Source organism: Polypterus senegalus, chromosome 8 (genome assembly GCF_016835505.1).
Source record: "Polypterus senegalus isolate Bchr_013 chromosome 8, ASM1683550v1, whole genome shotgun sequence".
NCBI lineage: Eukaryota > Metazoa > Chordata > Cladistia > Polypteriformes > Polypteridae > Polypterus > Polypterus senegalus.
This window is the reverse complement of record NC_053161.1, coordinates 9,598,116-9,616,223: the sequence shown is the minus strand read 5'-3', so window position 1 is coordinate 9,616,223 and position 18,108 is coordinate 9,598,116. Positions and strand designations below refer to the sequence as shown.

Sequence of the window (18,108 nt, the reverse complement as noted above, 5' to 3'; positions counted from 1 at the left end):
AGAAAGAAAAGTGCAAAATAACTGGAATGTGCATTGAGTGAATTATCTAGGTCGGTTATGAGATGGAATCCTGTTCACGTTAGAAAGACCCCTGATCTGAGCATACAAAATACCATATTTCATATATATATAATATATACTGTATATTATGCATATAGTACTTCTGTCTATTAATCTGTATCTCTCTATCTATCTATCTATCTATATATATATATATATATATATATATATATACATACACACACACACACTTACACACACATATATACATACATACATATACACACACATATATATTCTTATAATAATCTTATATTGAGAACAGCAGGAAAAGTCACATGAGATTGATTCTGTTATTTATTACCTTTTCTAATGTCTACAAATTGAGAGGTACATATTTTATTCACTAAATTACACCCCTCATATACTGTTAGATCAGCAAATCAAGCATCCTACCAGAACAATGTCAGGGCTTGAGCCTCCAAATTGACTGCTTCCTTCCCAGGCCATCCCTGGTCCAGGGGAGCGACATGGTGACTTGTCTCCTTTGCGCTGCAGCTTCAGTCCTACTGTATGTCGATTCAAATTTTTCAAGAGCTCTGCTGTTTCCTCTGAGCTCATGTTCTCAAAGTAGATGGTTGCACCCACGATTTGATCTCCTGAAAAGAAAGGAAAGATGCGCAGGAAGAAATTTAATTCTAAAGGTGAGCCTCTTACATAGAATATGCCACAGTCAGATACAGTATCTACCTTGTAGTTTTCCTAGCACCATACAAGCTATGGATAAAAGATGTGTTGGTTAATAAAAACCAAATATCTGTTACATTTCCTCCAATAAAAAAGCAAACAATCAATACAGTTAATCGATTTATCAACATAAAATATTTTGTCTTATTGGCACTGAGGGTTCTCATGGAGTGCAAATGCGAATATCGGCAGAGTTTCTTTGCAGCCTTTGTTGATTTTCGCAAAGTGTTCAACTGCCCTGCGGGACATCCTGAGGGTTCGCGGGATCCCCTCGAGGTTGCTAGATATCATGGCCAGCCTGTACACTGATACTGTGAGTGCTGTTCAGCGTGTGGGTAGGACCTCTGCATTTTTTCCAGTTGATTCTGGGGTTCATCAGGGGTGTGTTCTTGCTCCTACTCTGTTCAATGCTTGTATGGACTGGGTGTTGGGCAAGGTCGTGGGGTCCAACGGCTGTGAGGCATCTGTTGGTGAAGAAAGATTCACGGATCTTGACTTTGCTGACGATGCTGTGATCTTCACAGAGTCAATGGAGGCTCTAATCGGGACACTTGAGAGACTGAGTGAGGAGTCTGAGTGTCTGGGCTTGCAGGGGTCATGAGGCCTCTGGAAAGGGGTGTGTGGCGCTCCTGATATCTATGCAAAAGGACGAAGGTCCAAGTCTTTAGAGTCCTGGTGCTTCCTGTCTTGCTATTGGTTGCGAGACATGGACACTATCCAGTGACCTGAGACGAAGACTGGACTCCTTTGGTACTGTGTCTCTCCGGAAAATCCAAACCATTGGTTTGACTTTTTGTTGAATGAGTGGTTTCTCATGGAGTCCCAAATGAGGCACATTACCTGCATTATGAGGGAGCATCAGTTACGGCACTACGGCCATGTGGCGCGTTTCCCCGAGGGTGACCCAGCTCGTAAGATCCTCATTGTTGGGGATCCAAGAGGCTGGACCAGGCCATGGGATCGCCCACGTAATACCTGGCTGCGGCAGATAGAGGGTCATTTCCGGAGAGTGAGGCTGGACCATGCATCTGCCTGGGGGGTTGCAAACCGGGATCCCGAGTTGTTTCGTCATGTAGTGGATGTGGCAAAACACTTTACCAGTGCATGCTCCCCAACCTGACCTGACCTGACAGGCAGTCTTTTCAAACAATAAGTTTCTCTCGCAATGTGATGGTAGTATGCATACAGTTAACTTATATTTGTGGAATACTTTTTTAAAGGCTTTGAAAAATATTAAACTTGAAAAATTGGATCCACTCAATATCAAACTGGTTTAATCCAGTTCAGCTTTAGAGAAACCTACTACAGACTGACTGAAGCAGTTCATTGAAGTCATTACAGCTAAGGCTGGCACAATCAAGAATTAAGTGTAAGTAGGCAGTTACTTTTTTCCCATAATGCCAGCTGGTGTTTAATTACTTTGTTAATTGCACAATTGAAATAATTAAAAAAGTATTATTTGATGACCCAGGTGCCCCATATTTATTAACAGATTTTGGTTGAAGACCTATAGGACATTCAGTATATTTGCAATAATAAATTAAATGAAGGAAGGGGAAAACATTTTAGCCCACATGCACTGTATGCAAATATGGTTTGAGGTATCAATATGAGCTCATGTATCAATCCTCAGCCTGGTTTTCATGTATAAGGAATTTGCATGCTCTCACAATGTGAGTACTTGGGGTTCTTCACCACCATTTTAAGATTGCACATGTCAGTTTAATTGCCACTTCTAAATGTATATGTACTGTGTGCTCATGCAGGACTGAGATTGTTTTTGTATTTTGCCTAATAGTACCCAGGCAGATTCCAGTGCCACATTCTAACAGGAATAACAAAAGTGGGTTCAGACAATGCAAAGTTGGATGGACATAACTGTATATTTTCTACTGATAGAATAAGCTTCAGCTACCTGTAACAATGAATTCAATTTGCAAGAATAAGAAGTACATCGAAGCATCTTTATATTTAATCATAAGAACCATTTAAAGACGTTAGAAACTATACGTAATAATTAATTACAAGGCGGTCAAACATAATTATATAATAAGAGTAGAAACTCCATAACAAACAAGTTATTCTCTTTAACAAACATTTCAAGTATCTTTCACTTTCACCTGTAGCATACAAGAACTAACATAATCCCCAAACAGAAGCCTTGACTTCTGAAACTGCTGTATCCTTAGAGAGTTAGTATACCTTGGTGCACCTTCCCAGTCTTGCCAGCAGGTGACTCATTCTTCACCTCCTTCACATAAATCTCTCCCTCGCTGGTTTGTTCAATGGTAAGCCCATGCTTGTCAGGGCCCATCCAATCAGGAAACAACACTTCCCGAGTATCCTCTTCTTCTGCCATCTACAGGGAACAAAAAATGACCTGTTAATAGCTCATAAGGCTTTATCCTAGCACCATCATCTGCATTAAGTAGTATGCATAGTTAAACTAAATTAAGCAGCTTGCCATATAACATAAAAGAAGTCCATTAGCCGAAATGTGCAAGATAATCATAACTTACACAATTTTAAATATCAGGTAAATTGTAATAACAGAAGTTATTTTCAGATTATGTTAAATCACAAAATATGAGTTGCACATAAATTTATTCTGTATTAAGGAAGGCAAAATCTCAAACATTACTGATTTTATAAGCACTCTAGACAAAAGTGCACTCTATATCTTATTTTTTGGCGATTTAATCTTTTTCATACCTTCTTCTTCTTTTAGGTACCTGCACACAAATGCACTGTTCAGAAAAAGGAAACACTGGATCCCCGTCAGCCTTGGATCAGGTCCCGCCACTAAAAAGAAAAGGAAAAACAGCTCAGTTTAAACTAAGTTGTTTTTTCAGAACTTTGTTTTAAACAAATCAGCCATAACATCTATACTTAAAGCTGCAACAAGGTACACAAGGGATAGAAAAATACTTTTTAACTGTGATGGCAATCTATACTAATAAAAGGCAAAGCCCTCACTGACTCACTCACTCACTCACTCACTCACTCACTCACTCACTCACTGACTCATCACTAATTCTCCAACTTCCCGTGTAGGTAGAAGGCTGAAATTTGGCAGGCTCATTCCTTACAGCTTACTTACAAAAGGTGGGCAGGTTTCATTTCAAAATTCTACACGTAATGGTCATAACTGGAAGGTATTTTTCTCCATTTACTGTAATGGAGTTGAGCTCGAAAGCCGTGGAGGCGGAGTTTCGTGTGACATCATCGCGCCTTCCACGTAATCACGTGAACTGACTGTCAACGCAGTGCGTAGAAAACCAGGAAGACCTCCAAAAAGCGCTGAAGAAAACATGCATTATATAATTGAGAAGGCAGCGAAACAATAAGAAGCAAGCGAGTGACATATACTACCATTATTCATGAGTGCTGCAACTTCGGAAAGAAAGCAAGGTGTAAACCTAAACTTTAAATTAAGTTCATAGACAGGCTGCCGCTAGCGTTTCTCATGCCCACGGGTAATGCAGGATACAAGTTTAATGAGAGGACACAGGATATAAACGAGAGTTTTGATCACTCTGTAACTAAGTTAAAATTGCAGGTGAAGGGGTGTGCTTATGCAAATTCCGAGTGACTGTGTTTGTGGGGATTGACACTTAAGGCGGTGGGAGTCACGTCATCATCTCCCTCCCATTTACCTCATTTCGGTCTGAGCTGAGCTCCGCGGTTAACGCCGTCTTTCGAAGCAACTTCGTCACACTGCCACCAAATACTCACAGAAAAATCCACAAGTTAATACACATGCTGACTCTAGAGTTTCTCCACACTGAATACTCCAGGCACTACTTACAAAAGGTTACATTGACAATTGTGTTACGTTATTTTTAAAATCTTTCCTTTTCTTAGCACAAGCACAGCTGAGAAGCTTCGATGCATGTGCTCCATAATGCGTTAAAAAATAATGCATTTAATCACACTTTGCATTACAAGCAAAGGGGAACTTTTGTCAATGCATGATTTCCTGGTACACCAATTACATTGACAAGCGCATCCCGATTCATTTTACCCTCGCACCCCCTTGGTTTGAGAAGAAGTCTGAAAAAATATGAGGTTAACACAGAGAAACAGATCACCAATTCAAGCTTTATGAATAATCGATTCGCCATCAATAATTGTTTTGGTAAAGCCATACTCAGTGTAATCCTCCTTCCATTTAATAATTTTTCCCGCCACTAGCCATGATTAAATGAACGGTAAAAAAGTAAGAGCAAAGCGAAGGTGACTTATTTAGGCAGGCATATATATGACAGCAACACTCAAGACAATGTCAATCATGTTACGTTATTATTAAAATGTTTCCTTTTCTTTTTCATTACTTCTTTAACACACTACTTCTCCGCTGAAAGGCGCGGGTATTTTGATATATATATATATATATATATATATATATATATATATATATATATATATATATATATATATATATATATATATATATATATATATATATATATATATATATGAATGACCACCAAAGAGTGCTGAGACTTTTGATATCGTGAACGTGTCTGCAAAAACTGGGGTCTCCTGCCCAGCAAAAGTCGAGCAGCCAGCGCGCGCATAGCTGTGCCGGCCTTTGAGACGCTGACTGCGCTTCTGCCTTAAGTCAAAGTGAGAGTAAAAGAAAAAGGCAACTTTCCTTTTTTTACACCTTTTTTCCTTTTATCCCAAACCAAAGCCTTTCTCTCTTAACACTGCAGAGGACACAAAACTAATTTTCTTTGCACATTACCAGAGACAGAAATTTGAACGTTCACATAGAAAATGTCATTTCTATACCACAGCCGTCGTGTAGCGCCTTTCAAAAGGGATCAACTACCGAGAGATGATCCATATACATTTTAGCTGCTGTTAGTTACTTACCTGTTGTGTTACACAGTCTTTAAAATGTAGTTTACCCGCACCACTCCAGTAGTGCTCAATGTACCTGTACTTCTTAAAACGTTAATGTTTTACTGTTTAATAACTTATAGACTATATTTTATTATTTTTCCCTTGCACTCAGTGACCAAAGCTATACACACACATATAGACACAAAGATATATATACACATATATATACCTGTGTGTATGTTTGTATGTATGTGTATATATATATATATATATATATATATATATACACACACACCTATCTACATTATATATATATTACACACACACACACACACACACACACATACATACATACATACACACATGTAGATAGGTATGTATATGTGTATATGTAGATATGTATATATGTATTGTGGCAGTAGGGGGCAGTAGTGCACCCTCGAACCCTCAGGTACAACTCCGGAGACCAGGTAATAGTCCAAGAATCTTTTATTTTCTTCCAGTGCACCAAGCACCTACCACACTCCTCGCAAATCTCTTTAAACACGCACAATAACCTCTCCTCCTCGCCCAGACACTTTGCTCCTCTCCCACCCAGCACAGCTCAGTGTCTGGACTGAGGCACCGTCCTTTTATAGGCCCCGACCCGGAGGTGTTCCTGTCCCAGCAGTCTATTATTCCTTCCGGGTCAGGGCAATCAGTCTATTACTTCAACCCGGGAGCACGCCATACCTTCCTGTCACGTGACCGTGACGTACTCCCGGGTCATAAGGCACAACAGAGCCCATAAGTCCCCCCACAGCGACTCCTGGTGGCGCCCAAGGTATCCAGCAGGGCTGTGTATAAACACCACAGAGTCCATAAGGCCCTGCTGGACCTCGGGGCACGATCCCGCTGTCGGGAGAGCTCCTCCTGTCGGCCTGGGGGTGCGGACCGGCCTCGGAAGCCGGCAGTCTTCCACAGTATATAGATATGAAAATATGTATGTGTATATATGTATAGCTATAGATAGATAGATAGATATATATATATAGATATAGATATGAGAACAACACTCATATCAATGACAAAACAATTACATTAACAATCATGTTACGTTATTTTAAAATTTTTTCCTTTTCTTTTTCATACCTTCTTTAACACACTACTTCTCCGCTGCAAAGCGCGGGTATTCTGCTAGTTGTTAATAAAAGCTAAATCTAAAAGGAGGCTTATATTCCTATTTACCCCATGGTGAAAATAAAGTCTTTGGAATCTTAACATGGTTGTTTAGCCTAGTTTAGTCATACAGTATCATGTTCACGGTGCCACTTTTGGCGATCCTGCCATGCTTTTGATTATAACAACAAAGTAATCAGGATACACTCCCAAGCACAACGTCTAGTTAAACACATTCATAACTAATAAGCATAGGTGTCCTTCCTCTACAACGTCTGGGGCTGTTATTGCAAATAAAGTCAATCACCAGTCCACCATTTCTTGTTATCTTATAAAATGAAAAATTACCCTTCAATGCAGTTTGTCTGAAAATAGAGGATTATACTAATTATGGAAATAATATTATTTTGCAATAACATATACCTGTATAACTAAGTTCAGGTGGCAATACAAGACAGAAAAAAAATCAGGTAAGGTGCACATTTAGAGACTAGACATGTTTGGGTGCCCAGAATTATGCAATATGGGATATATGAGGCTAAGGTAGTGGTTGCCATGTTTTAATTAACATATCATAGCATTTTAATCTATATCTAGCAAACCCTTTTAAGCATCATCTGTTGGTAGTGAGTTTCATAATTTATTTCTGCTACTGAAGGGTGTGTAATTTCTTTTTAATCTTTTTTGAATACATGGTTAAAAAGTATAGAGTGTCATGCATCACTTTGAAGTCACTAAAGAAACGCTTTTTTTTTTTCAAGTTCCTCTATGAATCCACAAGGTGGAGCTAAAATTACAGTCACAACTTAATGCTGACAAGTGTTACAGTTTTAATCTCTTTTGATCTGTGATCTGTGTCATTAATAGCCACCTCAACTTGTCTTATCAAAACCTCAGAGTAAATTTTCTGTGTCTGCATTACCCACATGTGTATGTATTCTTTTGACAACAGACACTGCATCTGTAAAAAAGGTTGAAAACTTAGCTTAACTTGACCCTGCCTTTTTGTGACAACAACTGATCCTCAGAGAAAGACTCTGAAAATGCTGTGCCTCATAGCTGAAGGCTGGTGTTACATTATGCTGCTCACTAAGTGATCTAAGCTGTCGTCTAGCTTATTTAGCATACGTCTGCAGTTTCTTTATTTACCAAACCACTCCTAAGAAAGATTATTTCATTTTAAGCCTGTTTGTTGTCTATGTACAGTTCCTGCCCCAGTCATCAGCAGGCCTTTCTGCAAATAAACTGAAGTGTCTCATATCTGCAAGCAGTGTAGGTTGTCTTTCACAAGTACACACAAACATATTTACTTGGCAACAGAAATGGAGAAGCTGAGATCTGCATATTATAACTATATATAAAAAAAAATACCAATCCTAGGCACACAGGGCAACTCTGACTATCTTTCTCCATTCCTTACATAATAATGATTCCACGTTCATTCGTAAAAACTAGAGCTGGGCCTGCCACCTACTGGTGAGTCTCAAGGGCAGCTTCAGAGGTATCCAAACAATGTCATCACAGTTGAGAACAACAGTGTTAAGAGCGACATCCTTTAGTTTTCCTGCTCCAAATCAACCAGAACACCTCCAAGTCAGCTGGCTAAAAACAATAAAAAAGAGTTTCCATCGAAAGATGTTACCATGACATCCACATATTTTCAAAGTGCATAATATCAACTATGTTGAAATTAAAATTGGTCTAAAAATAGCCTTTGGGCTCTAGCTGATGAGGGAGGTAGGTGGTAGCAGCCGCCCATGGCTGATACCAAGAACAGGAAGTGACTGGGTGTTTTCTAGTGCTCTGTTAGGAGAACTGCCACAGCACTACCACACAATCACAGACTCCTCCTGTTAAAAAGGAAACAAGGTTGCATATACTTTGAGCTCTGATAACACCTCCTGTGCTGCGCAGAAATCCAGAACAGGGTTATGCAGCAGCAACAATGGGTGATGGCTTCAGAATTTGTTAATGTAGCTTTACATGCTGCATCATGTTTCACCGTTTTCTTTTTAATCCAATAATGGATTTTTTTAAAGGAGACTTTAATTAAATTAAACAAGATATCAAAAAAAAAAAATATATATATACATATGGTTTAAAATTATTGCAGCACCAATGGCCAATGACCAAGCCACACTAAAGCAAGGCTCTACTGAGTCCAAATACTTGTCACTTCTCACAAAATAGTCAGTAAAAACTTTTTGGATTGAAATTAAAATGTAGTCAGACAGACAAATACAGTGGGCAAGTCATCAAACTTTTACATGTTGTGTCTGCAGCACCACAAAATGGCTGCAAGTTCTTGCTGAACAGTGCTCACAGTCAGCTAGTAATCAAAATGGTGGGAATCGCAGCATGGGATGTTAACTTGGATGAATTCATGGAAAACTGCCGGAGATCTGATGAATATATTTATGCCAAGAACCCACAGCAAGCTTTTATCGTCTATAAACTTAAGAACAAGCAAGTCCTGGCATGCTGGCAGTAAACCCGAGTGTAATGCATCTCTACTTTGTACAGCAGGCCCCACAGCTTTTCAAAGTAATCTACATCATTGTAAAGGACTGTTTTGAGGAGATGACAACAAAAATCTGATGCGCAGAAATGCAGCAATAACAGAACTGTCACAACCATAGGTTGGATAAGAAATTGATTTTTCATTTTGTTTAGAACACACACTTTTTTATGAAACAATTGGAAACATATGCAGCTAGAAGCCTAGGTGCACTGCAATGCAGCATCACAAGATTATTTTAAGTCTTGACCCTACAAAAGTGTCCAGGCAAAAAACAAACAAAAAGAAATTGTGAAGAATACACGTTGTTCCATATGTGAACTTGGCATCTCACTCGAAGGACAGTAACAAATGACAAGAATGAATGCATCCTGAAGGCTGTTTAAATTGCTTTCCAAATGACACATGTTCCATCGAAAAGGTTATACACATTATAATGAAAAGAAATGACATATTGAACAAAAGTAATAATAAAAGACAGCAGATGGACATCTCTTTTTTCATCTCTTCTGCTTCCTTATCTTTGCACAAGGAGTCGAACACAGAAGTGGAAGTAGAGCTTGGGAAGACTACTTCCACAGTCAACTGCAGGAATTCAAAGTCACATCCCTAAAGAGACCTTAACAAAGTTCCTTAAAACAAACATCTACACTTCCACATTCTGGTGTCCTGATGGATTTCAATCTATTTAGTGTTCCTTCAAAACATCTAATGAGTAATACTGCAAACTGCTTCATAAACTTTTCATGAATATTTCATTAAGAATATTCCTGGGACAAATGGAGTCCTTAAACTGTACCCAGTAAAGTCATATAAAATAACAGAAAATCACGAAAGGGAAATGAACGATATGGTGAAAAATAAGACAAAATTTGAAAAATTTAAGAATCAATGCTTAAGATAGAACACACTATGTCTGAGCAGCAATTTTAGAAAAGCAGTTATCGCAAAATCCAGTATCAGGTAAGTTGTAAGAATTTCTATAGGACCATTGTTACTCTTCTTACGTTATAACACAATGAGCAGGTGACAGCACTGACTACACTCCATATTTTTTACAAGTTAACCATAAAGCTGGCATCAAAACATATCAAGGAATCTTAATGTCACCAACAAACTTCTTTTGCTCCGCACAGGACTGGTCTTATTTGCATGTAAACACAAATGTTGTGGCTTCACATCCTGGTGTCAGTGTGGTCAAACTGGGGGGGTGCAGCATCATGGTCAAACAAATACAAGAGGCTGAACCTCTGAAATGATGGTTTCTTCAAAACCTTTAGCAGGTTTCTAATGCGTTTCTAATTGTTAACTATTAACTGCATCTCTAAAGGTTTTTAGAGTTTCATGAACACGGCCCAAGTGGCACAAAGGCTAACAGCCATTCACGTATTTTCCAGGAGAGTGCTATATCAATTGTCATATTGCGGAACACAGGCATAGACAAAAGACAGTGTACCAATACAGACTACTTGAAAAAATGATGAATGCCATCTTTGTTTATATATTTGTTAAGGTTGCATTGATGACACTTGACTGCTATACACTCAGGTGTCTGAACAGCAGTGAAATTATATTAAAGGGGTCATTTCACCTGTAACTGAGGGAGTCTGTGCCACCTTTTTAAAAATTTGGAAACTGCTACATAAAAAGGTATTATAGTTACATTTTTAATATACCTGTTACAAAATATATTTTCAATTACTTATTTTTCTCCTTTGCTGTAAAACAGTGGGTATTGCAAATACAGCCAGAGAAAGGACCCAGTTATTGGATGAAGAACAGCTTAGGGATGTGTTTCTGGATCTTGACTAATATGCAGTGAAGGGTACTCACAAACTTGCTATAAACATTTATTGTATATTATTTGTTAATGCTACACTTTTAAAAGCAAAATGTTATTCCCTTATTCTCTGAATTTTACTGAAGGGAGGTGGTGTATATTCTTTGAAGGATTTGGTACATATCCCCAGATGTGATGCCCACCCATTACAGGGCACACCCATGACCACAGATACACACCTACTCAAACTTTGCCAGTTTAGATTTGCAAATTAACTCAATAGACGTGGCTTAATTATTTGAAAGAAAACCCAAACACATGACAGCGACCAGGCTGGGAACAGAAACAGGTCCTTCTTCCGGTTCCACTGGGTTGCCCTGACATAGATTGTTAATATACACTGTGTGCCTGGTATAATGTACTGTAATAAAATAAGTATACTGTCTTTATAATTTCACACACACTCCCTTAAATTTTCCTTGTGTATGATGTAATTAAGTCAAAGAGACAAACAAAAGGGAACATTAGTGCAAAAGGCCAAATTAAGTTTGTCTGCACAGATTTTGCTTTATCCTGAACAGCGAAAAAGTTCCAAAGGCAACCCATGTTGAAACAGGACAGACATACTAAGGCTGACTATTCAGCCCTTAACTAAGCTGTAACATGCAAATTTTCTCTAAGAATTAAACTATGTTTGAAAAATACAACCAACAAAGGGATGGGTGCCCACCTTTTGAAAACCATATTCATTACCAGATAAAAACCTTTGTCCTTTTCTGACTGGAATGTAGCTTGCTGCACATTTTTAATGTTCATTTCATCCTGTTGTCATATTATGAAAGATTCTGACTACTGGACTTTGGGAGACCCATCAGAAGATTGCCCCTCCAATCTTAAGGGAGCAGTTTGGGTTCCCAGAGACAAGAATTCAACATTATAGTTCTCTGTGTTAATCTGGCACTGCTCATAAATAATTACAGGATAGAAGACCTAATGTATGAAAGGGTACCATTGAAGCAATGCACTTCTGGCACATCCTGCCTCCTATCTTTTCAAATTTGCAGGTGGTGGCTGATTTTTACCTGTTGTGCAAGCAGGTGGGAAGAAAAGCCATTTTGTGTAAGTTGCTGTTAACCAGAGGGGTGACACACGGAATTAGACCATTTTGGAGTTAATTTTAAGTGAGATGTTACTTTTTATAGATTTCTTTATAAAATAAATAAATAAATGCTTCATCTTTCTTGAGAGTTCCATAAAGTTTAATGTCTGCAGGTCATCTGAATATGAAGGAAGACATTTATCTGAGATAAAAAATTACCCTAGTTTGAGACAGAAATCATTCTTGGAAGTTGAAGAGAAACAGAAACAAGAATTACATTCAAACTTTGGATACATTTGACAGACTGATGTTGTTTTCAACACACTACTCCTCTATCTTCCTTTTTCCTTTTAACTATTCCCAACTGAAGCACCCATAGATTCTAACAGAACCTCAAGAAATATCTGATGCACCTCACAACAGATGTCTGGAATTCTTGAAATGTTTTGATGATCTGGTAAAACCATTACAGCTCACACTTTACAAAAAAGCAATGCCATTTTTAGCTGCTGTGTGCACATACAGTATAACACAATACATCTTTACATAATAAATGAGATGCAACCCCTGCAAAAGGACAGCTTCCAGGCCTGGGGGAAAGCTTAGTCTGAACTCATGTTTTCTGCTACAGCTGTTGCACAAAACAGACCTAGTGTGCTGTTCCATGAGTGTACATTACTTGTTCATAAAGCTAATTTTGGTATAACAGTTGTAGTTTTGCCCTGATTTTTCCTGTTCCATCAGGCTGAATTAGGAGTAAAATTTTAAGACAAAAATCTTGATTTGCTTTGCATCTGTGGTCACAAACTGTGAGTGGTGAATAAAATGATAAGGTCGTAAGTAAAACAGATATAATAATAGGTTTCTCTTCCAAGGTTCCAAACTTAGTTTCCAAGGCAGAGTAATGAACTTGGCAGCCCGGAAGAGAGCCACTACTCCATTGCATCATGAGCAGCCAGTTGAGGTGGTTAGAGCACCTGATGCTATGCTTCCCACTGGTAATTCAGGAGATATCAAACACTGGCAAGACATTAAGCAACAGGCCCCAGGAGGTCTGATAACACCTAGGAGTCCCTAAAGAAGAGATGGGATCTTTAAGTGGAGATGGGGAAAGTTAGGTCTATCTTGATTAGCATAGTGGAACTACAGCTTTAAGCTTCATTAGAAAATGGTTGGATGACAGGAGTGACACACTCAGAATAATACATCAGGCAACTCTATCTCTAGCAATAGGCTCCATATACTTTGACAGAATTCCCACACATTCTTGCATTCTGCCCAAAAAAGAGATTCTCTTACAAATTGAAGACACATTCTTGGATTTAGACCCGAGTGTAATAATCAGGTGTTCCACATAGCTCAGTATTACTGTGTTCCAAAGAGTATTGTGAAATACGGAGAAAACGGGTAGAGATCAGGTGACAGGCATATATGCAGCACAGTTCAAGACACCCTATATACGATACTATATATGGGGCACAAGGAGGGAATCAGTCCATCTCCGGGTACAGTCCCAGACGATAGACTATTTAACATTTTCAATTAGTCATGCGTGTATATTGTGAATAATGGAAAAAAAGTGGAATAATCAAAAAAAAAGACAGCAGGACAATGTACAAAATCCACATATCCAGAATCTTTAGACTTTGCTTTACAGGATTACATTTTCATATTAGGAAATTTTATTGGAGGCTTTGATGCCTTTTTTTTTTTAAAGTAAATTATTTCTTGCCAACACGTCAGTGAATTTGGCAAATGTGTATTTCCAGCTTTTGTTATTCTTTGCAGATGCAAACTCCCCCTTGATTCATGCTAGAGGTGTGTCATATTCATTTTCTGAGCTTATCATTAAATTTACTGACATGGCAGTCTACTGGGTAGCTAGAGTCAAGCTAGGTGCATAAATGCCTTTTATAAAGAGCTGAATACATACAACATTATGGATCAATCTCTCTCACACTGTGCCCCTAGACCCTGAGAGTTTTTTAGGTGAACCAACAGAAAAGTAAGCAAAAACAATATTTTCATAATCATGTAATCAAATAACTGCATATGTAATCATAGAACTGTGTACTAACACAAGCATGGTGAACACTGAGTGTAGAAGAGTCAGATTGACAAAATACCTTTACGTACCTTATGTATAGACAGATAAAAAATAAATGACAGACCGTATACAGTCACTGAGTGAGCTGAGAGCCATCCTTCTGCCCTGCCGAGTGCCTAATTGTTTTATGACACATGTCAATTACCCCCTGAGAAAAGCACACTGGCAATCAGAAGCTAATGAGACCCACCTGTTCTCTAATTAGCCTTTGATTGCCTGCATGCTTTTCCATAGGTTCATATTTAAGTGGGAGTTGAGGGAAAAGGGAAAAATACACGGTAATTCATTTTCCTGCCCCGTGGCGTAAATGTGCAGGGTAAGCTAACTGGTGACTTTAAATTGGCACAATATATGTGAATTTTTAATATTTTAACCCTAGACACTACATTTCAATGTATTAAATTTGATTAATTTGCCGGGCACCAGTGGCAAAGATGGATCCTGAATAAAGTCCAACTCTTTCTCGGCTGCTGAAATTTCATGCTGTCAATGGCAGGCACAAAACATGAGAACATTGTCATTGTGTGTCTAATTCAAATGCCATGAGTTACAGTTTTGCTCTTTACTGTGGGATTTCTACTGGAGCCAAAGAGTCGTTTCTTCATTGTTTTTTATAATGAATACTTTGCCCAAAGAAAAGGACTTTTAATGTGATAAAAACATTTCTATGCATCTGGTTGAGATTAGGGGCAGCTCTGGGGTATGTTAATGGAAAAGGGACCAAAATAACCAGATAATTTAAAAGTGGCCATCTACTATACACTGAAAATGAAAGAATTAAAAGATGCATTTGGTATTAAAACAAAGATGTGCATTAGCTTGCTTCTAAATGTGAATACCAGAATTTATTAACATGACTGGTTTCACACTTAGCATTCATTAGAGCTTATCAACCTCCTAGGATGGAAACCTTGATCTCACACTACCAGATTAGCACAAGCAACACAAGCATCTGAGCTGAACAAGATTTTTCAATAGTCGAAGATGTGAGCTTGTGCCCTTGAGGCCGATGCTGTCAATACATTTATAAAAGATGCACATGTTGGACATAGATGAAAATAAAACTCACATTATGAAAGATTCTATTTGTTCTGATTTGTATTCTAAGCATTATTAACTATTCAGAGTTCTATAAAGTTTAATGTAATAGAACTCACTATAAAATCCATTTATTTAATCCACTTAATCCAATTTCAGGGTGTCTGGTCTAGGCAACATCACACATAAGGCAGGAACACACCATCTACAAAATGTCTGCTCTCAGGGCACACCACACTCACACACACCCACATTTACTCATTCTGGGCTGCTTTAGAGACAAAATGAAAGCCTCACGTGCTGGATGCTGTTAAAATATACATGAAAATGAAACTCTGCCATTAGAAAAAATATATTTTATCTGATTTGTATTCTAAGCACTACTAACTATTTAGAGTTCTATGAAGTTTAATGCAACAGTGCTTGGTATAAAATCCATTTACTGAATCCATTTAATCCAATTTCTGCATAGCAGGAACACGCCATCTACAAGATGCCTGCTCTTCAGAGGACACACCCATGCAATCCCACATTTACTCATTCTGGGCTGCTTTTGAGGCGTAAAATGAAAGCTTTTTGACCGCATTTTCTCTACTTCCCACTTTCCTCACAGATAGCCTTATGATGGCATATATTCTGATGACTTTGTATAGTGTTTAATGAAGTGGCCAGAAAGGAACTACACAAAGTAACTGTAAATGAAAAATCTTAACAGACTGCGGCAATTGTTTGCTTCCATCATCTTGTGACTGGTTTCTAAAAAGAGCAAATCAATTAAACTGACCAAATGTCAAATACCTGTAAGTAAGAATGGTGTGAATCAGCTTGAAAAAAACTCTGAGGAACAGTCATTATACTGCCGTTTTATCACACCGCTGACAGACGACTTTTCAGAGGTGGTCAGTAACTTGAATAATTAATTTTCTTTATCAAGTGTTCAAGTTCTTCCCCTCCACTGTAGGCACCAGCTTCACTGTTTGTCTGTCAGAAGGCTGGCTGAACTGAATGCTATCCCTTTCCCATTACTTCTCTCTCTGCCTTTCTGATGAGCCAAATGCCCAGGCACAGCTGAGAAAAATGTTAACGAGGCACAAATTCTTAAGCCCAAAGCAATCTCGCCCATCTCTGTCACATGCCTTGCCATGATGTTGGCAAATATTTTTCTGAAGTAATCGCTGAGAACAATAAGCCACACCAAACATGTAAGCAAATTTCTGTGTTTGAGTCAGACCTTCTTAAGTGCAAAAACCACACACAAATAAATCCCACTCTGTATGCATAAACTGCAATCAGATACTCCATGTGTTACGTCCACAGGTGGATATCCCTAAAGGTAGTTATTAAGCAAGCCCATGACAAACTGCGGCATGATACACTTCCTTTCAGACTGAGATCAAGTGATCTGTATGTTTATATTCTTCACTTTCTTACAGAATATGAGAACATTAAATTTATGTTTTCTTAGCTAAGATCTTAGAGAAAACATAGGCTATACAAACCACTGTTAAAGTATCTTATGACTCATTGATATAGACCCACTAATGAAAGGCAACACCCTTCCAAACTTCCTGATCTGGGATTTTATCACTCTTTCAGGAGTTCAAAAGCATTTGGTTTCCTTTTCCCTCTGAGGTACAGCCTGATGAATCCTCTTCACACCAGGTACTGTAAGGTTGGCAGTGCCCCTTGATGCAGTACAGTCACTCCATCCCCCAGTAATATGGCTAAGCTTATATAAGGACCTATTTCATGTTCTTTAAAGATACAAGAAGTTAGTCATTTGATCTTTATTTTGTTTTGGGCCTTCCACACCTGGGTGTATCACCTGGCTGGCAGTTGGGAGTTGGCAGAGGTATTTGCATAGCAGGGTGGATCTGCTGCAGAAACACAACAAAGTTGCAACTGCATTTAAATGAGTGCCTCCCACACTTACAGCATTCATTGTTGTGTTTACTGGGCTCCCTTAAGAACTAACAGTATCAGCGTTTTAAGAAGAGTTGGCTTTTAGCATGATACGGCTTGGTAGTTTTTATTTGCTGAACATTCCCTAAGCATCACTGAGTTGACACCTGAAAGTCCCAATTTTACTTTTTGCAAACACATCAAAACATCAGTAGGCACCTTTACAATTATGTGGATTTTTTTTTTTAATTTGTAAGGCATTTACTCTTATTTAGCTTACAATTGTATCCTTGCCTAAAATCTTTTCCTTGTCCAAATCGGAATTTTATACACTTTCACCACATTTAGACAGAATATATTTATTTTCTACAATATTTCCTCATAGCTACTACCCTGCAGTTCTGGAATTAGTCTAATAACTCTTCTCTGGATATTCTTTTATTAATATGGAGACCAAAGCTGCACAGTTTTCCAGACATGTCCTCACAACCGTGTTGAAAAATATAAAGCTGGAGCAATAAAATAAAGGCTCCTGTAGTGAGTGGCCTTATGAAGCACACTAGCAGTGCTAAGTCTAAGTAATCAGCACAGAACCCTAGTGTTAACATTTGCTATGCAGTATCTATTGGAATGTATTTTATAATGCATGCAGTAATAAAATGCATTGTGCATGTCATTCCAACAGATGGCGCATCACAAACATTTGTAGCAATTAAATGTATTACAACAAATGTTTGTGATGTGACATTTGTTGGAATGACAAAAACATAGCAAATGGACAGACACCCAGATACACTTACTCTTTTACTGAGGTGGATGAAAAGTCACATATTCCTTTAGCAACATTTATTTTATATGGTACATTTTACAATGATGGAAGCATAATGATTACATTGCTGCCTCTCAAA

At 38.3% G+C, this 18,108-nt stretch overlaps 1 protein-coding gene across 2 annotated transcripts in view; it reads right to left on the bottom strand.

The window, feature by feature from the left end:
• ahnak (AHNAK nucleoprotein) overlaps positions 1–18,108 on the bottom strand; it is a 71,272-nt gene that overhangs the window by 22,880 nt on the left and 30,284 nt on the right. For both annotated transcript variants that reach the window (XM_039760700.1, XM_039760701.1), the window contains 3 exons: positions 3,460–3,549; positions 2,950–3,106; positions 457–659 (listed from right to left, as the gene is read on the bottom strand). In XM_039760700.1, the coding sequence (XP_039616634.1) occupies positions 457–659; positions 2,950–3,106 (360 nt within the window). In that variant the 5' untranslated portion in view covers positions 3,460–3,549. The remainder of the gene's footprint in view (positions 1–456; positions 660–2,949; positions 3,107–3,459; positions 3,550–18,108) is intronic.